Source organism: Petaurus breviceps, unplaced genomic scaffold (assembly GCF_028583685.1).
Source record: "Petaurus breviceps papuanus isolate PSGF00001 unplaced genomic scaffold, PetGlider_PUasm1.0 229, whole genome shotgun sequence".
Classification (NCBI taxonomy): Eukaryota; Metazoa; Chordata; class Mammalia; order Diprotodontia; family Petauridae; genus Petaurus; species Petaurus breviceps.
The window spans coordinates 20750073-20774622 of record NW_027185903.1 but is presented as its reverse complement, the minus strand read 5'-3'; the positions used below and the strand labels follow the sequence as shown (position 1 = coordinate 20774622).

General features: G+C 38.0%; 1 protein-coding gene across 12 annotated transcripts in view; it reads left to right on the top strand.

Annotated features, from left to right (window-relative positions):
- The window catches only part of PDE4D (phosphodiesterase 4D), a 1918796-nt gene that overhangs the window by 1693884 nt on the left and 200362 nt on the right, over positions 1–24550 (top strand). For all 12 annotated transcript variants that reach the window (XM_069096357.1, XM_069096351.1, XM_069096355.1 and 9 more), the window contains 2 exons: positions 8070–8143; positions 14350–14399. In XM_069096357.1, coding sequence (XP_068952458.1) covers positions 8070–8143; positions 14350–14399 — 124 coding nt within the window. The remainder of the gene's footprint in view (positions 1–8069; positions 8144–14349; positions 14400–24550) is intronic.

The window sequence follows — 24550 nt, the reverse complement described above, 5'->3', positions numbered from 1 at the left end:
GAGCCGGTGCTCTTACTTGCTGTGCTACCTGGCTGCCCCATTTTATTTTCTTACCAAGGGGTTCCATTTGTAATCTACATTTCCCTTATAGTGCCCAAGCTTAGGTGTTTGTGTACACCATGAAATATGTTCCTCTCCTAATTCTTTCTTAATGAATGAAGAATAACAAAATCATAGTGTTGGAAGGACATGGAAAGTCATGTAGGTCCATGTGAAGTCTGTAACACTCCTGTATGCAGAAACCAGATTAAAATGTAATTGGAAAATATTTAAAATATAAAAATATACCATAACACAGAAAATCTGTGTGTGTGTGTGTGTGTGTGTGTGTGTGTTGTGTTGTAAGGCAGTGTGTAACCTGGTAAGGATCCATTTCTTTTTGAGTTTGATAGCACTGATCTGGAGTTTATACCCATACAAAAAGCATAATATAAATGTGAGCTGGTATTATCATTATTTCTGGAGAGTACCATAGTACCATAAATACTCCAGATAGATGAAGGCACCTAGGGAAAATTGCAGAATCTTTGGTAGTAATTTGGAGATTCAGTATGATACACTTGTTAGAATGCTAGAGCTGAAATTCAGGAAGATCTGAGCTTAAATCTCATGTGTAACATTTGCTAACTGTGTGGTCACAGGCAAGTTACTTAACCACTTTTGGTCTCACTGCCCTCTTCTGTAACATGGAAATGACATGTGCAATACCTGCTTCACAGAGTTGTATGTTTAAGGCACATGTGTAAGCGTTGGTTAATATCCAAATGTTTAAGCAACAAAGTTAGAAAAAGCTTCCCAAGGTTTAAACAAAATTCCTTTCCTCTTCCCCTTCTATGTTTCTCCAAGTATCTCCTGTACAAGCTCAACATCACCTTAAACCTTAGAAAAATCGACAAAATCCCATCAAATATTTAGCTGATTCCTTTTTTGAAATATTCTCTTGGTGCTTCTGATAGAGACCTTTCAGCAGGTAATTCCCCAGGCAGGAAAATCTAAGTGTCAGTCTGATAAATCCCGCAGCTATGCTACTTGCTTTGAAATTGGCATTTTCCCTTCAGAAGTATGATGGTAAGTTGGCTGGGTGTCAGAGAGAAGCCCCCGGGAGACACAAAGCTGATGAAAATGGAAGAAAAGCCTCTTTGTACTTGGCAACCCCTGGTCTCAGCAGTCCTGTTGTTACAGTCTGACTACCTTGTATTTATTTTTCATTTCAAATAATAAAACTCTTTGGGGAACCATGAAACTAAAATAATAAATAAATAAAATCAAAAACAAAAATAAATACCCTATCAGTTCTTTAGAGTTCCTATTTGGGAATTTGCAATGCCAAATGAAACTTGAGCCTTTGATACAGGCAGATGGAAGGAACATCCAAGCACTTTTCTGAATTAATGGGAAAGCCCTTAAATTATTTAATGAAAGAAGACTTGAAAATATAAATTGTTTTTTGGACAAAAACCTTTCAATTCATTGATGTAGGGAATTCCCAGGAGAGGAACTTTCTTCTACTAATGAAGGTCAGGGCTAGTGGTGCATTATTGTTTTAAAGTGTTGCCTGGGGCATTGAGAGTGTAAGTAAAGTACCTATCTTATAGACAGTTTGTTTCAGAGACAGGACCAGAGAAATAGAATATAAATGATAAGGACCAAATAATTCTACCCTTTTCATTGTCAGGCTAAGAGTTTTGAGACTTTGTAAGTTCACAAGAAAAATTTTAGCATTAATTGACATAGTATAATATAGTCTAAAAAAAACAATTAGTTGCCACCTTATGCCTCCATTTAAGTAGATTTACCTAAGGCAACCAGGTGGTGCCATAGTGCACAAAACACCAGGCCTGAAGTCAGGAAGACCCATATTCTTGAGTTCAAATCTGGCTCCAGACCCTTACTAGAAGTGTGACCCGGAAAAGTCACTTAACCTTGTTTGACTCAGTTTCCATATATATAAAATGAGCTGGAGAAGGAAATGACAAACCACTGTAGTATCTTTGCCAAGAAAATCCCAAATGGGGTTGTGAAGAGTCAGACACAACAGAAAATGGCTGAATTGAGCACAGATGGACCCTGAAAGGAGTCAGCTTGGTTTAACCCTAGACATCTTAGTATAATGGAAAGAATAGTGGGTCTGCAGTCAGAGGATCTGTGTTCAAATTTTAATTTTCCTACTTAGTACCTTTGGTGAATCACTGAACTTCCCCAGGCTCCCATGTCTTCCTCTCTAAGATCCACTAAGATGAAGGCATGAGACTGTGTGATCATCAAGGTCCTTTCCAGCTCTAAGAGCTATGATGTTTGCTGAGGTCATGACTTACACATTTTTTTATGTTTCAAGATATATTAAATTTTAGTTAAAGTGGAATCATAAGATTATCAATTAGAAAGTAAGGGACTGTTATAGACTATTGAGTCTGACTCCCTTAATTTACAGATGAGGAATCTGAGACATAGAGAGCTTAAATGACTTGACCAGGGATCTCATAGCTCATTAAATGTCTTGTGAAGGATGTAAACTCAGGCCTTTCTGACTCTTAATTCCATTGCCTTGCTCAAATATATCTTTCCTCCCCATTGCCTAAGCTTCTTAAATAGCTTTCTTGTGTGTGTATATGTGATGGAGTTTGTTTCTAAATCAAAAAGATGACCTCTCCTTCATAATCAGTGCTGTTTCCACATTTTGCATGTGTTTGGGGATACAAAAAGGAAATCAGCTCTTTCAAAAGTATCCCCTGCCTCCCTCTTCCAGTTCCATTATGTTGAATGTTCATGGTGTGTGATTGGAAGCCACCTAGCGTCAGAGAGTTGAAATTCTCCAAAAAGTACATGTTGCAAAGCTGCTGCTAAATTATTTAAGTAGGTCCTAGAATGTTAGATCAAAAGAATCTTGTAGAGATGGGAAAACTGAGACCAAGAGAGATTACATGTCTAGTCCAAGACCACACAAGTAATTGGTCATGGAACATACCCAAGGTCACACAGACAATAAGTTGTAAAGTCATGATGTGAACCCTGCTCCCCTGACCCCAAATCTAAGTTTAACTTAGCGCTCTATGTGGTAACTACAATGAAACTACTGTCTAATGTAACTAAAAGAACTACAATTGCATAATTTTTATTTTTCAATATATTTTTAAAGATTTTTCAGCCAGATTTCTATCAGCTTCTTCTTATTAATTTATCTTTATAAATTACTTATTAATGTAATTTTACTTTTCATAATAATAACAACAGGTAACATTCACATAGGTCTTTAAAGTTTAGGTATCATTGCACCTATGATATATCATTTAATCCTCAAGACTTCCTGGTGAGTCAGGTGTTATTCATATCCCCATTTTACAAATGAGAAAATCTTTGGAAGACAGAGGTTAAGTGACTTGCCCAGAGTCAGTAAATATCTGAAGATTGACTTGTACCTAGGTTTTCCTAATTCAAAGCTTAGCTTTCTATCCACTGTGTCACTGAGCTGTAAAAAATGAGCCTACAGTTATTTAGTCATCCAGTGGAACCCGGGTCAGTTCTCTTTTTTAATAGGAAATTTATTTGTGTTACTGTCATTACTGAATGAAAATTCTGTATCTAAAAGAGGCTTCAAGCTATGTCTGTTAAATGATGATAGTATTTAATCATTCCCTATGGGAGAGTGAGCCATCTATGAGCAGAGATCCCTCCATGACTCTGTGAGTATTTCTTTCCTAATGCATTTGTCAGCCTCGTTACTCCTTAGACACAGAAAACTTATTCTGATCACTCCTTGGAAAGGAGAGATGGAAAGGAAAGGGCCTTAATTTTTCAGACTTCATTTTCATTCAGGAAAAGTTGAGTGATCCCTTTTGGTCAGCATCCATTAGACGCTGAATGAAAATAGAGGGGAGAAGCTGTCTTGTGTATGCTCTAGGGATTCATTCAAGAGAAGGGAGAGATCTTGACTAGTCACAGGCAAAGGGCAAATGATTCCCAGCATTAGAGGCATTAATATTATTTGAAATAAACTATAACAGAACCCAAATCCAGCTGGGGGTTTTTTCCCCTATTCTCTCTCAAGAATCAAGAGATATAAGCAATCTCTTGCCCTGCTCCTATAATGATGCATACTTATGAAGGACTCATTTGCAACCTGTTTCCCAGTCTTATTGTTTCTCCCCCAACAGCATCGCTCATATCCATCCCTTTCTCTCTGCTCAGGTAACTCCCACTCAGGACCAGGACTTCATTACCTCTGGCCTGGACTGTTGTAGCAGTCATCCTAATTGTTTTCCCTGAATCAAGTTTCTTTCATGTCCAATCCATCTTCTATGCAGATGCCAAAATGATTTTCCTAAAGCACAAATTTGACGTTACTCCCATACCCGATAAAGTCTGGCTACAAAGCACTATGCAAATGCAAAATCTTTTTATTACAGTATTCATCCACTTGTCATATAAGTTCCCTTAGCAGTTGTTTGCTAGTCAGGCATTACAAGTATACCAAGACAATAATATTTGCCTAGAAAAGGAACTTATAGGTTGGTGCAGTGGTTATATTCTGAACTCTTCACTGGCTGTTTGATAAAATATACATTTTAATGATACAGAATAACTTATAGGGATTATCTTTATGACAGTTGAGGCTTTATACCCAAGAAGTGAAGTTATCTGATTCAGTCAGTCAATAAACATTTATTAAACACCTATTATATTCTAGGCACTTTGCTAAGTTCTAGGGATAGAAGAAAGGTAAAAGACAGTCTCTGCTGCCAAGGAGCTCACAGTCTAATGGGAAGACATCATGTACGTAATTGTTTCTAAGCAAGCTTATATACAAGATACATTGGAAATAATACTAGGAAAGTATTAGAATTAAGAGGGGTATGGAAAGGCTCCCCTATAGAAGGTGAGATATTATCTGGGATGTGAAGGAAGCCAGCAGGCAGAGATGAGTCAGGAACGCATTCCAGGCATGGGGGATGACCAGTGGAAATGCCCAGAGTCCAGACATGGAGTATCTCGTACAAGGAACAAAGAAGCCAGGGTCACTGAATTCTAATGTGGCAGGTGAGGGGGAAGAGGGTGGTGAGAATATAAGCTGTAAGAAGACTGTAATTGTAGGGAGATACCAGGTTATGTAGGACTCTGAACACCAAATGGAGAATTTTGTATTTGATCCTAGAGGCAGATAGAGAGCCACAGGAGTTTATTGAGCAAAGGGATGACATGGTCAGATCTTCACTTTAGGATGTGAGAAGGTAGCCATTTACCTGAATTATCTCTTATAAGTCAATTTCTGAGGGTTGGGATGCACCCATCCCTTCAATAAGGATTATTTATTTAACATCTACCATAGGGAAGACACTATGCTAAACCCTGAGGATATAATGAGGGAAAAATAACAGTCCTTGCACTTAAGGAGCTTATAACTTTTTTGAGGAGGATAAACACCTAGATGTGACATGTGCAAAAAAGAAGTAAAATACAAGGTATAATATAATGGGGGAAGGAACAGTTGATACAGAATTATTTCAGGAAGACTGGAGAAGGAAAATGACAACTTTCAATGGGGGATAGGGAGGGCAAGCAGGCCAGGGTGCGGCTGGGGGTGGATAAAAGTGGAAGGCTCCATGGAAATGGTAACAGCAGATCTGTACCTTGAAAAAACAAGGATTTCAATAGGGGCAGATGAAGATACATTTCAGACTTGGAAAACAGCCTGTCCAAATGTATAAAGGTGGGAGAGGGCATATAAGGAATATAAAATATATAAAGGGGAGCACAATGAAATGAGGCTATGGAAAACTGTTTTGGAGCCAGATTGTGGAGAATATTAAATGTCAGCCTTTGGAGTTGATATTTTATTTTATAGGCAATAGGAAGGGAGCCACCAGAAAGGTTTTGGAGCAGAGGAGTGGCATGGACAGACCTATATTTTAGGAGAATTATTTTGGCCACTGTTTAAAGACTATACTGGAAAGGGAAAGACTGGAGGGATCACGAATGGTTAGGAGGCTTTTACAATGATTCAGGCAAGAAGTGAAGAGAACTTGAACCAGATGCTAACAGTGGAAGCAGAGAGGGTGAGGAGTATATGGGTAGAGAGAGGGACTGGCCTGGAGATAGTTTTCTAGGACTCAGGATACAAGAATGAGTTAAGTGTCAAAGACGACTCAAAATGGCCAGGGTGACTGCCATCTATGGTTTAAAAAAAAAAGAAGCTGGGGGAGGGGAAGATTTAGGTAAGAAGTTGGTGAGTACATTTGTCTGTATTTTGAGTTTGAGTAGCCAGCTAGGACATCCAGGTGGAAATGTGTAGCAGGACATGGGTGATGTAAGGACTGTAACCCAGAGAACAAGCAGGTCAGAGTTGGCAATATTTTGAATGTTAATCCAATTCTTGAAAGTATCCAAGTTAATCACAGCCATAAAATATACATTTTTATGAGCTTCTTACAATTTTTATAAAGGATAACTCCTTTACAACACCATGCCTATGAAGTAAGCAATTCCTTAGTGACCTTGAAGAATTCATGCTCCTTTTGATGGAATTTAAATCATATTGCCACTTTCTCCCTGGATCATATAGCTAGTTAGAGTCTGAGCTGGAATCTTAACCCATTTACCTGAATCTGAAAATATGGGGAAGGGGGTCAGGAAATGGAAACTTCCTGGGATCCTGTGGGCATCTGGACATTTGTGTGTTCCTCACACCATGGTCAATAAATGATAAAGGAAAATATCGAATTAAGTGACTAATCATTATTCCAATTTGCTGGTTGTACCTTTTAAGCTAAGAAATCTTCTCTTAATATGTGCATCCAGAGAAAGAACTAGAAAGAACTAAGTTTATATCCAGGTGGAAGCAAAATACCTGATCTTTTTCCTTCTCTTATTTGGTTTTATGTCCTCTTTACCATTTTTCATTCCAGCTGATACAATCCATCTTTATAACCTGACTAACGTATAATGTGAAAGTATTTACAGATCCTATACTTGATTATATGCCGCCATGGGGGAAAGGGGAGAGAGGGGGACAAAATGTGAAACTCAAGGAATTGTGGAATTGAATCCTGTTAACTAAAAGGAAACAAACAAATTAATTAAAAGAAATCTTCTCTTTCTTGAATGCAGATCATTCAAGACACACTTAAGCTGGACCCAGGTCTAATGGAAAATGGGACACAGGGAAAGCCAGTGGGAGAAAGTAGAAAAAGATAGCTGTCTGCTCCTAGTTTCTCATTCCAATGTGGCTTCTGATCTCTTTGTCCTTCTTCTGGTTCCACCCAAATGAAAAATTATGGGAAGTGATGTTGATCACTGGGGCATCGATTTCGAGTTCAGAAGTTATTGGATTCCAACCCTTTATTTTATTTTAATTATAAAAAATCATTTTTACTCTTTTATTTTACAGAGGAATAAACTGAAACTCAGAGAGATTAAATAGCTTTTCCTTGGTTGTGTAGCTAGTGACTGTCTGAAGTGGGAGTCATTTTCCTGGGTCCAACTCCACCTGCTTTGCCATTCTGGCTCTCGTGGTCAGAGACAGTAGCATTTATTGGCATTGCTAGCATGTATTATTGTTGTGTATGGTGAAAGCGGTTCCACTGACAACAAACCAGATGAGGGAAGCCCTTACATTCTGAGCTAAATGCATCTCAGTGGAATATATGATGGGGCCACTAGGTGCTGCCCATAGTGCATAGAGTACCATTCCTGGAGTTAGGAAGACTCCTCTTCCTGAGTTCAAATATGGCTTCAGAGGCTTAATGGCCTTGTGACCCTGAGCCAGTTACTTAACCCTGTTTGCCTCAGTTTCCTCATTTGTAAAATTAGTTGAAGAAAGAAATGGCAAACCACTCCAGTGTCTTTGCCAAGAAAAACCCCAAATGGACACACAAAGAATTGAACAGCCGATTCCCAACTACAAAACAGCCGATTCCCAACTTCAAGTACTTTAGACTAAGAGACACAGGTTCAAAATTTGGTATGCTTTGAAACTAGAGCAATGGCAAAATCACCCACGGCAAAGAGTAATAAGCCATTTTAAACTATGCTATGCCCCGGCACTAAAACTATACAACTGTCTTTCTTTGTTGCAGGTCCTGGCCAGCCTTCGTACTGTACGGAATAACTTTGCTGCATTAACCAATTTACAGGACCGAGCACCTAGCAAGTAAGTTGTGCTTCCCCCCAACTCCTCATGGTACTTTTGAATGAATGTTTTCCTCATTTGATTGAATCCATGGCAAAAGATTGGATTTCACAGCATCATTCCATTATTAGCCACCTACTCGAATGAAGTCATATGACAGCCAATATGTTTTCTATTAATACTTTGCAGTGATAGTTCTGTGGCAGAAGTGGAACAATATGACCTCTGAACCCAGGGATTCCTTCTGTCAGCAGTCACTTGGCCTGTCTTGTCCTTTGCCCAGTTATTTGAACTCAGGGTAACTTTATATTTATGACTTGCTATAAATTAACCATTAGTAATTGATCCCTTGGGACTTTGAGTCAATTCAAAATAAGATGAGCTAGCATGCATGGAGTTTTTTTTTTTTTTGTGATTTATAGCATAGCTTTATATTCTATCGTGGAATATAAGGGAAAAGAAACTACAGAAATGGCAGTGTGACCCTATGTCTTCTACTGACAATAAAATTCTTTAAAAAACAGAACAAGATTTTTAGGATCAAATGAAAAAATTGGTTTGTGTGCTTGTGTTCAAGTTTAATTCATGTGATTAAAAGGCTCATTTTGAAAAAATGTCTCATTATTTTAAAATTGATAATCTAGAAGAAATAGAAAATCACAAATGAAAGAAGTATTTTTTTTAAGTTGAGCATGTATCCCTAAAGATTCACCAAAAAAAGGTGAATAGGAAACTAAATGTTCATCTGATTTATGATTAATGCGATCATAGTTTCACATTTGAGCTGTTTTTTACTTCCTGAAGTCGGGTATTCTGAGCTAGATGACCCACATTTTCTTATAAAGGAATTAAAATTAACCCTAAATATCACATTTTATAATAGATTCCCCTGTATAACAGAAAACTGAAGTCCTTGTAGGAAATATCAGGACAAATAGCTTACTTCTTAAATGCCCTATATAGGGAGAAGGAAGACAAAGAATACTTTATGATTGATATTTTTGTCAATCAGTGGTTAAAACAGTGTACTTGAAGCCCCACAATGTATGATCTATATAATAATTATCAACACACATATGCCATAACTTTGGAGGGCATTTAACAAGTTTGAAATCTCTGAATCAGAGGGTTCCCTACCTGTCCTCATAGGCTAAGTGAAAACATAGGATTAGTGCACTGTCCCAAACCTCACTATAATCCAGAAAGTAATAACTCTCCAATTTTGTCAAATGCTAGTACTTTGTTGTTGTTGAGTTGTTTTAGTCATGTCCAGCTCATTGTGACCCTATTTGGGATCTTCTTGGCAAAAATCCTGGAATCATTTGTCATTTCCTTCTCCAGCTCATTTTGTAGATGAGGGTGAAGTGACTTGCTCAGGGTCACACAACTAATGTCTGAGGTCAGATTTGAACTCAGAGAGATGAGTCTTCCTGATTTCAGGCCTGATGCTTTATCTGCTGTCCCACCTAGATGCACCCAACCATGGTAATATGGTATTAATTTTTTTTAATTGTCTCAGAAACTCATCATAGAGTATGGTAATTAAGAAGTTTACAAATGTGTTTAGGATAGCTTAATCATTTGGTTGAGGGGAGAGAGTCATAGACGTGAAGATCATGGTTCAAGTTCAGCTGTTTACTAGCTGTGTGACCTCAGACAAGTCCATTAACTTTTACATACCTCATTCTTCATCTGTAAAATAAAAAATCTGCACTAGATCAGAGGTTCTGAACCCTTTTTGCAGCCTGCACCCCTTTGGCAGTCCAGTGACACTTGTGAACTACACAGAAAGTTTTTAAATCCCCCAAATAAAATATACAGTATTTTAAAAGAAAGCAATTATATTGAAATGTGATCTTCAATTTTTTTTTAAAGCAATTGCGGTAAAGTAACTTGCTCAAGGTTACACGGCCAGTTATTTTTGGGTGTGGTGCTAAGTATCTGAGCCCGGATTTGATCCCCAGGTCATCCTGACATTGGGGCTGGTGCTCTTACTCACTGAGCCACCTGGCCGCCCCTATCTTCAATTTTTTTAAGACAAGTTCACAGACCCCATGTTAAGAACCCCTGGACCAGATGGTTTCTGAGTTCCTTTCTGATTCTGAAATTCCATGAAAGCTGATAGGTAAGCAAAGGATTGATCTTGCACTTAAGAAAACATGATGTTACTTAGGCTTTTTTCTTAAAGGCTATTTAGATGCCCATACTCTATAAAACCAGAAATTTGAATGGTACTTTAGTCCCCATCGGGCTTACAAAGACATAAAAGTTTAAAAAGAAAGGCACCCACCATCTCTCAATCTGAGCCAAAGACCCTCCATGCAATGGACCTCAGCCTCCTTGGTTTAACTTTAAAACCAAGCTGGCTTCTAAGGCAAACTTCAGGTGGATACTTGGATAAGCCTTTTATGTCTCTTTGCGGAAAGACCTACCTACATGTTCTAGATTTATTATCTAGGCTGATAAGAAATCACAGCCTCTCAATGTCAGAGATGAATTGCCATTCTCACCACATGGCAGTTTCTAAATTGTTCAGGCCTAGAGAGGTTAACCATTAGCTGTGTCATTGCAGTGTTTCAGCTCTACCCCTGGATTCCTCAGACAGTGGGAGCTGGTCATGGTCTCCCTTGTCTCAGAAGTCCAGGAAGCCTAAAGAGATAACATTAAATGGAACTAAGGCTGATTTCCTAGTTTTCTCTCTGTTATTTTCTTCCTTCTTATCTTGGTAGTAACATCTTTTTATGCTTAAATAAATTTTTTTTAATGGAAAATATGACTGTTGTCTGGTATTGGCTTTGGGTACAAACTCTAGTTGAGAGAAGTCTCTCTAAGTTAGATTTTTGTTGTTGTTCTCCAAAGCTTTTCTTCCAAATGGAAATCAGTTTCATTTCATTTTCCAGAAAGATATGTGACTGTGGTTCAAAAGCTTAATTTACATGGCATGCTGAAATGTTGAAATATCCAGTGATTAAGGACCCACATTCACTATAGTCTCAGATGAGTTTTATTTTAAAGAGAGAGAATGTGAAGTTAATTTTAGAGAGAGACAACATGTCAATAATTCCATTTTCCCAAGTATAAACTAATAACTTAAAACTAGTATATTCTAGTTTAAAAATGTGTCTAGTACTTTTCTTAGAAAAAAAATGTTCTTTTGAATAATCAAAGGGATAAAAGAATATCCTTTAGCTCAGAGGCAGGGGATATCGGCCTGACTTGGATAACATTGCAGGTAGAGTAACAGATTTGGAGTCCAAAAGATCTGATTTCAAATCCTACCTCAAATACCAGTTTTGTGACCCTGAACAAGCCACTTAACTTCTCTCAGCCTCAGTTTATTCTATAAAATGAGGAAAATTATAGTACCCACTCCAGAAGTCATAGGAATCCAATGAGATAATATATGTAAAGTGCTCTGGAAATGTTAGTGTTTTAGGACTATTGTTGTTATCTATAATTTAAAGACAGTGCATCACCTCTTCTGTAAGTCAGATGTATTTCACAGCCATAGGAAAAGTGCAATATTGGGGGGGTTATAATATGTTTTGCTACCATTATTCAGATTTCCAAATCACTTTTCCCCTCCATTTGAAAAATAGATTGCCATTAGCATCATCTGTTATTTCATATGAAGCTAAAGAAACCCTCAGAAGTCAGTCGAGATATAATTAACAGAATTTTTATTTGTGTTAAAATTGAATCAAATAAAACTTAAAAGGAAGTATAGTGCTCTATGGAGGAGAGTTCATATGAATTATCAACTTAGGGCAGAGTAAACTCCTTGAGCTGTTGCCCTGTTTTCTAGTGACAGTTCTTCTGGTACTTTACCAAATGCTTTCCTCTCACAAACCCTGTGGAGCTAGGCAGTGCGTGGATTGTTACCCCTACTTTCTGGATGAAGGGATAGAAGTCCATAGAGATTGATAAGAATACTGACTTCCCCATAATGCTAAAGGATGCACCCTGGTCTTCTGACATTAAGTCCCATGCTCTTTCCCCTCTACCTCATACCTATTTACCTAACAAAAGATACTGTGCAAGAGAATATTTAATAGGGTCTTCATACCAGATTCCTGAGTTTTGCATCAGTTCAGATGGTCACAGAAAGATTAGCAATAACACTTGTTTGTTGTTTCAGTCATTTTTAGCCATATCCAACTTTTCATCACTCTTTTGGGGTTTGGTTTTGGTTTTTGGCAGAGATACTGGAGTGGTTTGCCATTTCCTTTTCTATCTCATTTTACAGATGAGGAAACTGAGGCAAACAGGGTTAAGTAACTTGCCCAGAGTCACACAGCTAGTAAGGCTTGATTTGAACTCCCATCTTTCTGACTCTAGACCCAGCACTCTAGCTCCTGCACCCCCTAGCTACACAGAATAGTAGTAGCTAGTAGGAAATGTCCACTAATGTCCTATCTGGTGCTTTGTTGTGGCCTGTGGAGGTGAACACAAGTTCTAATGGTCTTTTCAAGCTGGATAAGTGGTGATGGGCCTAGAAATAGACTGTTTCTACTTGTCATCTGAAGATTAGTCTGGCTATGTTCAGAGAGCATCATCACTATGAGAATGGTCTTGGGGGATAAATTTGTCACCTTTAAAGGGATTATGATCTCTGTTATTGATGGAGATATTCATACAGACAATCTGAGCTGGGAGGGAGGAACTTCGGAGATCTCCTTCAGCGATTGTCAACTTAGAGTCCATTAACTACATATAATTGTTTTTGCATAACCTTTGTTATTGTTTTTGTATAACCCTTGTTATTATTGTTGTTCAGCTGTGTCTGGCTCTCCATGATGCTTTTAGGGTTTTCTTGGCAAAGATATTGGAGTGGTTAGCCATTTCCTTCTCTACATTTTATAGATGAAAAAACTGAAGCAAATAGGGTTAAGTGACTTAACCAGGGTCACACAGCTACTAAGTGTCTGAGGCCACATTTGAACTCAGTTCCTCCTGACTCCAAGGTTGGCACTTATGCACTGTGCCACCTAGCTTCCCTACTGTGTAACTATATGACAACATACTTGGTTTCTTTTGTAAATCTGTGTATTTTATTTTACTAATTCAAAACATTACTCTAAGAAAGGGCCTTTGGGCTTCACCAGAATGCCAGAGGGGTCTATGACGCAAAAAAGTTCAAAGCCCCTGACCTGGCCCAACCCCTTTTATTTTATAGATGAGAAATAAAATCTCTTTTTTTTATGTTAAGTGACCTGTGCAAAGGCATAAAATGATGGTATGTAGTCATCCAACTAGAATAAATCATTCCTCTTTCATAAGACCATATGGTTAAGGCAAGCTTCACAAAGAAGAGTCAAGGGTAAGAAACCACCAGAGATTTTTACAGATAGTGAGAAGGAAAAAAAGGTTTCTGTGATCGTGTTTGCCAAGTGGTGTCACCAAGAGTCATACATGATGACGAAAAACTTCTGAAAAACAACAAAAATCGGTTTCCTTTCTTGTCCCATATACTTTTTTTTGTGAATTTAAAAACGTTATTCAGAGAAGTGGTTAATAGGCATCACCAGAATGTCAGAAGGGCCTATGATACAAAAAAGGTTAAGGATAACTGCCCGCTGTGAGACACAGATTCCACATCTGTGATTTCAGATACAATTATATCGAATAACTTCCCTAGAACATATCTCCTCCAGGTTTAACATAGTGTTCTGTGCACGGCAAGCATTAATAGATGTTTGATAACTAAATGAATGAAAATATGCTAATATCAAAGCACTAGTGAAAATTTACAAAAAAAGAAGTTGGTTAGTACCAGTCAGTAGTATAGAAACACTCTGTGGGCTGCTGCATTTTTTTATATAAATAGAAATTCTAGATTTTCTCTCTAGGTTCTGCCTCAATTGAATGCAGTTTAACTAACATTTATTATAGAATGAAGCCAATGATAACAGTTTTCCCTCCACCAAGTTTTTAGATGACATGTACAGTAGCTTTTGATTTTCCCCATATGTCTAGCATTGTAAGACCTAATATTTTCCTATTCTCTCATGCTTAACGTGAACTACAGTGTAGAAATCAAACAGGGACTTTACTGATTACAAGAGAAAGCACCATTTAAGTGAGCCTATGTATTCTAGTCCCAGTGTGTGTATGCTAACCTAAGAATAATTCTTCAATTAAAATACAATCATTGAAATGACTCAGAGAACATACAAATTGCCTTTTTTCCACATAGTTAATCCTTAATTTTGTTTTCTTTCTGCCAGAAGATCACCCATGTGCAACCAACCATCCATCAACAAGGCAACTATAACAGGTAAGATTAATTTCTTTGGATGTAATATAGGGTACATAGAAAGAAAATTGACCTTCTAAAACCTTGTGTAAAAAAATTAAATTTGAATCATACAGCATTTTTTGAAAATTAAAAGCAAAAAGCCATTTCCTTCTTGCTTTATTATTATTATTACTATTTGATCTGCTAAAGTTGTTACCTTAGAAGATGGTATTTGGGAATCCATGTTCAATGAAATGAAATGAAATTCTTTATATGTGCAATTTTCTTTCTCCTTTCATGTTGTTGTAATTGCTGTTGGCTTTCCAACTGATGTATTTTGAAAGAGTATCAGTCTCAAAAATGATAGTCTAGTTTTGGTGTCATTGTATATTCATATGTATTAAACTATGAGGGATTTTGGCTTAATGAAAGCATATAAGCAAGAGTTGTTGTGTTGGAAGATGAATGTCCCTTCTTCTTGGTGCTTTCCTGCTGTGTTACTATTATCTAACATCTGGTAGTAGAAGGTAACGTTTTAGGTTGTGGTACATTTTAGATTATTATGGGTTTGGGTCTTCAGAGGTTAAGTTTAGATTATAAACAAAATTAAAGTTGGTGACATTTAGCGTACAACTGTGAAATATTGTTTTATTCTCTGCTAAATAGATATTAGTATGTGAGAGCCTTCATTCAGATATATCTCTGTTCAATGTAGGGGTTTATCAGAGGTCTTTTCCTGTACTTTCATTTTGAAGTCCTTATTAAGTTATCAGATTTTGAATCTTTGTTATTTTCTTTTGCTATTAGAAATTTATGGAATAATATCAGTGTTCTTTTGCTATATAGAATAGATTTCAAATCATAGCATTCATACTTTACTACCTTTATGAGAAATTTATGTTCATAGCAAATATAAATAAAAATAAGTGCAAGTGAGGTTTCTGTTTGTTTGTTTTTAATGAGGAGCTGTACTTTTAGGGATTAGGGACACATTATTGAGACAAAATACTGAAGTCCTTCCCATTTGCTAAAGACTAATTGTGTTGATTGCATGGTGTAGTGGAAAAAAACCCTGGATTTGGAATTCAATGACCTGGGTTCAAATCCCAATTCTCTTGGTTACCATTTCCTTCTTATGTGGCCTTCAGTAATTTACTTCATATGTGTGGATTTCAGTTTTCTTACATTTAGAATGAGAGGATTGTGCCCCTTCTGGCCCTAAATCAATGACCCTGTGGTTGTTAAGAATGAATTACTCATATGGTTCCTTCACTGGAGGCAAAGGGAAACCCATCTGCACTGGAGAGAGGGTCACATCTCCCCTGGGGATAGGGTCCCATCTTCACTGGAAAGCTTAGCTGCTGACTAAATGTTCACTGAAGGAATATGTGATAGACAAACAGATTAATATCCTAGAGCAGTCTCCAACTCCCCTTTCTCTCTGTGTTGTGGTCTCAATACACTGTAAAAGGGCCTGTTTGTTATATAGCTCTGAGGCCTGTTTCTGCCATTGTTATGAACTTACTGTGGTCCTGAGCATGGCTGACTTTCTGTCCTGTAGGCAGGAGCCCAAAAGTGCTTCCTACCACTGTGACTTAAGGACTGACTGAGCCCCTCGTGCCACACCTCTAAATTCTCTCCTGAGATAAAATGTGAGACTGTTATATGTACTTGTGATAGTAATGGCAATTAAAGATTCCCTCGTATTGGCTTGGTTTTCAAATTGATTGTATTAAAACCCAGAGTTTGTTAATCCCACCTGTGGGATGGGCTTGTTGATGTGAAAAGAAAGTCCTGAAGTGGGAGGAGCTGGTGATGTAGATTTGGAGAGACAAGAGAGAGGCGGAAGTTCTTTTTGGAAGCAGCACCTCGTGGAGAGAGACTAAGAGATTGCTGGTGGCCGCTTTGAATTGCCCTGGACTTTTGAGACCTGCCCCCTGAGCTGCCAAGGACTGAGGAGACATGGCTGTTTTGCTGGTACTTTGTCTGTCTGTTTTGATGTTATTTTGCCAGATTTGTCCACTGGTGAAAGACTGTCCTGTTGAAGAAGTCCTGGAACCTGGCATTTGGTTAAGAAGGCCTGAGACTGTCCTGCAGACAGAGAGTGAATACTGTCCACTGGTGAGGGACAGTACTGTTGTTGCAGGGGTCTGGAGACTGTCCGGCAGACAGAATGAATACTGTCCACTGGTGAAGGACAGTGCTGTTGTTGCAGGGGTCTGGGAGCCTTTCTGTTGGTTCAGAAGCCCTGAAGAAGGATTTTCTTGTTGTATGTTTACAGAAATCCTGGGAGAGGGCTTTGCTAATGTGTTCAGGGGTTCTAGGACTGTTCTACAGACAGAGGATAAATTCATGAAGGGACTGGCAATGTATCTTATGGCCTTGCTAAGCCTTGTCTCTCCAGGAACTAAGATTGCTGAGAACTTGCCTCGTGTCAAGATGAAGAAAAGACCTCCATTTGGGTATTAAGTGCTGTGTTTAAACTTGATGTAACTCTGGGGTAGATTCAATCGTGATCCAGGGGTGGGGAACTTTTGGCCTTTTTGTGTTCTATGGTTGAGCAAATGAATGTATTTTACTTATGTTTGGAAACTAATCTCCATTTGAGAAGAGGGGCTTTGTGGTAGACTTAATTAAGGTATAGCCTAGGGGTGGAGAAGTATTTGGAACAGGGACTTTGTAATTGATTGAATGATTGGAAAGTCCTGGGGTGGGGTAGTCCTTGGAGATTATTTAATCACACTTAGTAAATGCTGTATTTTGAATGATGTCATGTTTTGATCTCTGTTCTTGGTTTGTCACTAAATAAAATAGAGAGCACCTATGCTGGTATTTTGAACCTGGGAAGTTGCCTTTCTTTTGGCATTACATTACAGTACTCAGTCATCTATAACTTAGAGTGAATGAAGTATCTGAAAAGAAGTTTTGTCAGGGACTGGAAAATATTAGAGGTATTTAAAATATTAAGCTTCCCTTGTGTGTTTTAAGATAGGGCATCTTTATTTATTTTAAGGATTACACATGACATTTTGTGAACGTACTTTTGTAGAAAGCAAGAAGACACCCCTGTGTTGGCCTAGGGTGGGAACAAAACATTAAGGTACATGTTGAAACATGAGGGGGCAGCAAAGAACAGAAGATGAACAACGCTTGGTGGTCACTCTAGTCTAGATGACTTCTAGCAATGCCAGCCTGATTTCAAATTACTCCCATAATTCTTTGAAGACAGTTTTTTGTTTGGTTGATTTGGTTTGGTTTTAGTTTCTTTGGAGCATCTGTTGGTTTTTTTTTTTTTTTTTTTGATTTTAACAAACAAAAATCATCATTTGTCCATTCTACAGCATTCTATGATGTGATTGCTAATAAGACTTTTAAGTTCACAAATTCGTCCAAAATACATTGTATTCATACCTTTCTTCCTTTGTTTGACAATTAAGGCATCTTCAGATTTTAGGACAGAAAAAGACCTTGGAGAGCTTTTAAGCCAAGGTCTTGTAACATAATGGCCTGTGGGTAGGTGGGTGAGAGTTGGGAGGAAGAGGTTGTCAGTCTAGTGAAGCCTATAGACCCCTTCTCAGAATAATATTTTTTAAACAAACTAAAAAGCGCAGAATTCCAAAGGAAACCAATTGTCTTAAAATACATTTATCAAATTTTTTTTAAGTTTATGGACTCTAAGTTAAGAACTCTTGATCTAATCCTGTACTTTCCTTTTACTAATGAGGAAATTTGAGACCCAGAAAGGCTAAGAGTCAAAGGAGAGCTAGTTAGTAACAGGAACTGGAAGCGAATTTGGATTTACTAATTCTGAATCCATGACTCATTGCCCAACACCACCCTCCCTCTGTTAAAACATTTTTAAAGCTATTAAAATAAAAAAAAATACAAATATGAACCTATTTTGTAAATTAAGACAAATAATATTATGGAGCCTATTAGAACCTGTTTAAAGAGGTGTCTTTCTAAATGAGAGATGTTCATCCTTTGTTCTTGAAAAGGACCATGAAGTCAGGAAGGTGATGCCATGACTTGCAAGTGAATTGGATTTAAGTGAGAGAGGGCCGTGCAAAGTCACCAGCCTCACTTTCTCCTCTGGAACCATCTGAGCCCAGAGGCAAGATACAGATCAGGGCGACTGGAGATGGCCCCCAAATGAGAAATGAATCAGCTTATCATTACGTCGTTTGGAAGTAGCAAGTTGCTGGAGATAATTGGTTCTAGATGTGTAGTGTTAATCATAGATTCATAGAATGTAAGAGCTGGAGAGTACCATTTAATCCAATCATCTAATTTTGCAGATATGGAAATGAAGTCCTTGAGATGAAGGGTATTAGACTAAATGGTATCTGAGGTCCCTTCCCTTCCTAGAGTTTGGATGATCCTATGTTCCCAAAGGAGAATATAGAAAGAGAAAATGCAGGAACTGGGTTAAGTGATTTCTAAGGTTCATTCCAGCTCTAAACCTAGGATCCTACTATTCTATTTGGCACAATTGTCACTGTGTGTTCCACGTCCCTACAACTGTGAGGAGTGAGAAACCACTTATTTATATTCTCTGTGGAAAAATATGCATTTTTAAGTCAAAGGTCAAAAGCTTTGCATTGGGATCGCTCATACTTGCTCTTCCCAATTCGCACAACACTCACCTCATCTCTACTTTCCTCTTATTTCTCTCTCTCCCTACACACACACACACATACACACACACACACACACACACACACACAAGGATATTGTATGCATATAGTTCTATAAGGGTCTGGAGAAAGTAACACATGTATATAATGCACTTTTATATAGTTTACAAGTCAATAATGCTTTGTAGATTCTGACATTAATATAGAGGACTTTGTCCTAACCTGAGTCAACATGGTATAGCAGAAAAAGTACTGTACTATGAATTATTCTGAGACTGGAGTTTTAGACTTGTCTCTATTACTAACTAGCCATGTGACCTTGGTTAAGTCCCTTCATCTCAAGAACTTCATTTCCATATCTGCACTTCTCCACAACAACTCTATGAAGTAAGTAATGCAAATGTTATTTAGCCCCATTTTACAGATGAGAACTCTAAGGCTCCCAGAGGTTACATGACTTGCCCATGGACCCATGGCCAATGTCAGAGCCAGGAAGCCAGCTCTTGTACTTGCCCCACTACATCACACTGAATGCCTGATGGTAAAATGAGATCAGAAATGAAAAGAGAGACTTTACAAATACAGAAGGAAAGGGTAATAATATATGCAAAGACAAAGTCATAAGAGAGGCAATCAGAAAAGTTTGTGAGGAGAGAATATGTGAGCTACCGTGATAAAATGTCTGAAGGACTTAGAGCTAAGAAAGAAGATACAGAGACAAACTGGTGCCACGAAAGCATCATTTTAAAGGTCACCAAATACCAGGAATCATTCAGTTCAGCAAGCCTTTGTTAAGTGCCTACTGCTGTTTGCCAGGCACTGTGTTGGGGGGATTACAAAGGAAAGAGCAGAACAATTCTTACTTTCAGACAGCCAAGCTTGGAAGGAAATGACTCGTATTAGGCTTACTTTTTGTTTGGACTTCCATCACAAAAAAACTGTTGACAAACCTGATTGAACATACTTAAACAAGTTTATTATTTAAGCATAGGGGTTGCGGTTTAATTGTTTTTGTTGTGACTCTGCAATTCAGGAAGCAGCTTAATATATTAGAAAGAGCCCTGGTTCTAGAACTGGAGGACTTAGGTTCAAATCCTGCCTCTTACCCTTGCTATTTAGATAACCTCAGTCAAGTCGCTTCATGGCCTTGGACTACAATGGCTTCATCTATAAAGTGAAAAAGTTGGGCTAGCTGGCCTCTGGGGTCCCTTCCAGGTCTACATCTATGATCTTTGTCATATCTCTGCTCGTGGGGACAAGAAAGATATTCTATATTTTCTAAGTGGAAGAAGCCGACTTTTTAAAGAATAGATTCAACAGGAAGAACCTTTTTTTTTTTTAAGAAAATCACATTGACAAACCATGTGAAAATGAATGAATGCTTCCACAGAACAATGGCTGTTCATTAGTTATATTTCTGACATTTTGCAGATGCAAACATCTACTTTCTTGAAAAACTAAACCTAGTGATTTTTGAGTAAATAAAGTTGCATTACTTAGAAAATACAAAAGAAAAAACTTAGTGACTTCTTGACCAGGAACCAAATGACTGTTAACAGTCTCAGGAAAAACTGTTTTTTCATTTATATGTCTAAACTATCTGAACATGGTTCTTTTGGGGACGGAGGGAAGGAGAAGGGCAGTGTATCTTTGCATGTAAAAATAAAAATGGCAGCAGTTTCTTGAGAGAGAAACAAAATTAAGAGCCACAGATATAATCCAAGCAGAATAGTATGTATCACTTTAAAAGACAAGTGTGGTAGAGCCCCTAACATTCAGCCCTGATTGGGCAAGAGACATTTAGCCCTTGACTATAGAAAAGGTGAATGAATGAATTCAGTGAAGCATTTTGTTTTAACTTGTTAACAAATTTCCTTAATTAATGCCAAAAGAATCAAATCCGAGAAACTCTTTCAGGTGAGAATTCCTCTAAGGTTATATCTGATAACTGATTTGAGATTATCATGAAGTGGTCAATATATCTGAATTTGGATTATTCAAAGTTATAATTGTGTAAAATACGATAATTAGTTCCAGTGCAATGAAGATATGCAGTGTCAATTCAAATAATGTGAACACTTCATGGGATTAATTATTCATACTAATTGAGACCTAGCTGTAGTAGAGTTGTCTTATGAGAGACAGTACAGATGAAGAACCTGAACTCTAGAATTCTAAACTAGGCTTTGATATTTACCAGCTTAGTGACTACACAACTCATCTGTGGTCTTGAGCCTCAGTTTGCTCAACTCTAAAATGGAAATCGTAAAACTTGTGCTGCCTGCCTCACAGGATTGTTGTGAAGAAAGTACTTTTTTTTTTAAATTAATTTATGGAGTAAAACAAGCATTTCCATAACAAAGCACTCTTTCTTTTTGCTTTTCGGAGGGCACTTGGGGTTAAGTGACTTGCCCAAAGTCACACGGCTAGTAAGTGTGTCAAGTGTCTGAGGCCAGATTTGAAATTAGGTCTTCCTGACTCTAAGGCTGGTGCTCTATTCACTGTACCACCTAGCTCCCCCAATAAAGTACTTTTTTAGGTATGAAATACTTCTCACATTTGTGAGAAGATATTGTTTGGTTAAATATTTGGGGAGGTGATTTTTTTTAGATGACAGTTTTCTGCTCTTTCACTCTTTGATAAATTTCTTCATGAAGCATTGCTGCTCTCCCTTGACCAAAACCTCTGTGACTTGGGATGTGGTGGGGGAGATAAGGACCCAGTACAGGATAATGGCGTGCTCACTGACGAAAAACATTTAGGTAAACCAAGGTCATCAACAGTCTCACTGGGAAGAGAAACAGGAGTAATTTTGCAACCTTACAGAGTAGTTGACTAAACATAAAATAAAGCCACATTCATGTGTCGTTTTGCATAGAATTAATGACTAATTAGCTTAGTATCAAATACATAGGAATTCTCTGTGGTCTATTGTGTTATCATGTTTCATCTCAGTCTTAAAAAGCTAGTAGGGACTAAGATTGTAATGAAAAGCAACTCTGTATTCAGAAGATGTGGGTCTTGGTCACACATCCAGCAGTCATTAGACAGCTAAGTGACTATTAGCATTCACTTCTCTTTTCCAAGCTGGTTTTCTCATCTGTAAAATGGAGGAAATAATTTTTCTTTTATCCTCTTCATAAGGTAAGAATCAAATGAGATATGGGGGCAGCTAGGTGGCGCAGTGAGTAGAGCACCGGCCATGGAGTCAGGAGGACCTGGGTTTCAATCTGGCCTCAGACGCTTCACACACACACACACACACACACACACACACACACACACACACACACACCCCTAGCCGTGTGACCTTGGGCAAGTCACTTAACCCCAATTGCCCTCCAAAAAGCAAAAAAAAAAATTAATCAAATGAGATATGTGTTAGGTAAATTGTATAAATGTGGATGATTGGGTTGTGAGCTATTATTTACTTTGATCTGGCCCTACTGCCTCTGAGGTTTAGCACTAGAGTAGGAGGTCTTAGGTCATAAAGCATATGGGAAGAACTTTGAAAATCTAATGATTATGATCATGGGATATTTTATATTTGCATTCTGAAATTTTGGCCTATGGGAAGAGCTATCAATTCAGCTGGCACATGGGAAACCCACGTTATCTTCAAGGCTCCATCCTAGGATATAAAATCAAAAGTGGACCCTGTCCTCAAGGAACTTCTATTGGTGGTAACATGTACACAGATGAGTGAATGCTGGGGGCCTCTAACGTGCACAGATGATAATCTACAAGATGTTTATAAGGGGAAGACATTACTGACAACTAGGGTCATCAGGAAAGGTTTTGGGCAGAAATGGTAGCTGATTTGAATTATGAAGGAAAGCAAGGTTTTGGGAGATAGAGGTAAAGAAGGAAAGTAGACCAGGAATGGGGAAGAGCTTGTACCTTAAAGACATGGAATTAAAAGGCAGAATGCCAAATTCCAGAAACAAGATTTGGTTAGAATATAGATAATATATGTGGAAGTAAAATGATATTAGTATGGAAAGGTAGTCTGGAGACAAGCTGTGAAGAAATTTCAGTGCAAAGTTGAAGAATTTTATTTTAACTTAGCCACTCATAGGGAGCTATTAAGGATTCTTCAGCAGAGAAGTATTAGGGACAGATCCATGCTTAGGAAGATTATGTTGATAGCTACTTGGAGGGTGGATTAGGGAGGTAAAAGTCGGGAAGCAGGGGACCAAGAGAAAACTATGACAGTGGTCCAGTCAGAGATGATGAGGTTCTGAACTTATATTGTGCCTACTTGAGTGAGGATAGATTCAAGAGATATTATTGCAGGTAGAATTGACAAGACTTGGCAACTGATTATACATAGGTAATGAGTGAAAGATCAGAGTCAGTGATTACTCCAGGGGTATGTACTTGGGTTTCTATAAGTATAGTATCACTCTCAACAGAAATAGGAAAGGTTGGAAGAGGGTCTCTTTTGGGAGGGAAGGCAATAAGAAGACAGTGTTCTGATATGTTCAGTTTGAGATGCCTTACAGGACAGCAAGGTAGAGATGTCTGGGAGATTCTTGGTGATGTGGGAATAGAACTCAGAAGAGAGATCAGAACTAGATGTTGAGATCTAAGAATCATCTGCATGGAGAAGATAAAGAGAATGAAGCTATGTTCATTCTTGAGCTTGTGACTGAACAGTTTATTATCATCTTTAATCAGCTTCCTGTGTACTGATTAAATAGCCACAGACATTACTTAGCTTAGGGCCCTGGATTTTACTCCAGTCCATACTTTTGCAATATATTCTGCATGGCATGGAATTAGAACATGGCCTTAGTAGACCCAGAGTCCTTCAGTGCTTCTATTGTAGCCACTGGCTCATTTTGTAGCTGAGAAGGCACCGAGACTTCCTTTACAATGTGCATGATGGCTTCTGACGTCTCCTTAATAAAATGAGGCAGTTGGTATAAATGAGATAATATGTACAAAATATTTTGAGATTGCTTAAAATACATACAAGGTGACAATATTATCATTGTCATTGCCGTCATCGCCTTCGTCATCATCATTGTCATTAAAAACATGTGCCTGCTTCTCATTGGATGAGCTTATCCTTTCCTCCTAGGCACAAAGAAAGAAAATTAAGTATCATGTGCCTGCTCTCTGTGGAGGGGGCAGTTTGAGAAATTTGATGTTTAGTTACTGTGTACTTTTTGTCTTCTCTGACGTAGTACCAAGTTGCCTTTAAAAAAAAAACTACATTCTTTAATCTCTCTCTTTATCCACAAAATTTCCCACCCTTTTTTATTCCTTACAAAGTATTCTGCACACACAACATGCTGAGAAACACAATGACTGTGGTGGGGCAAAACAATTCAAATGACTCTTTGTCCAATTTTTTCCTGCTATTTTCAGTATTCTTACAATGATTGATGTTTGAATTAAAATTTTTTACTGTATAAAGAAATAGGGAGGTTTGCTCTCTCCTTTCATTACCTTAGAACATATTGAAAGCAGTCAATTGGCTATGTTAAGCTTTTCTTCTTTCCTTCCTTCCTTCCTTCCTTCCTTCCTTCCTTCCTTCCTTCCTTC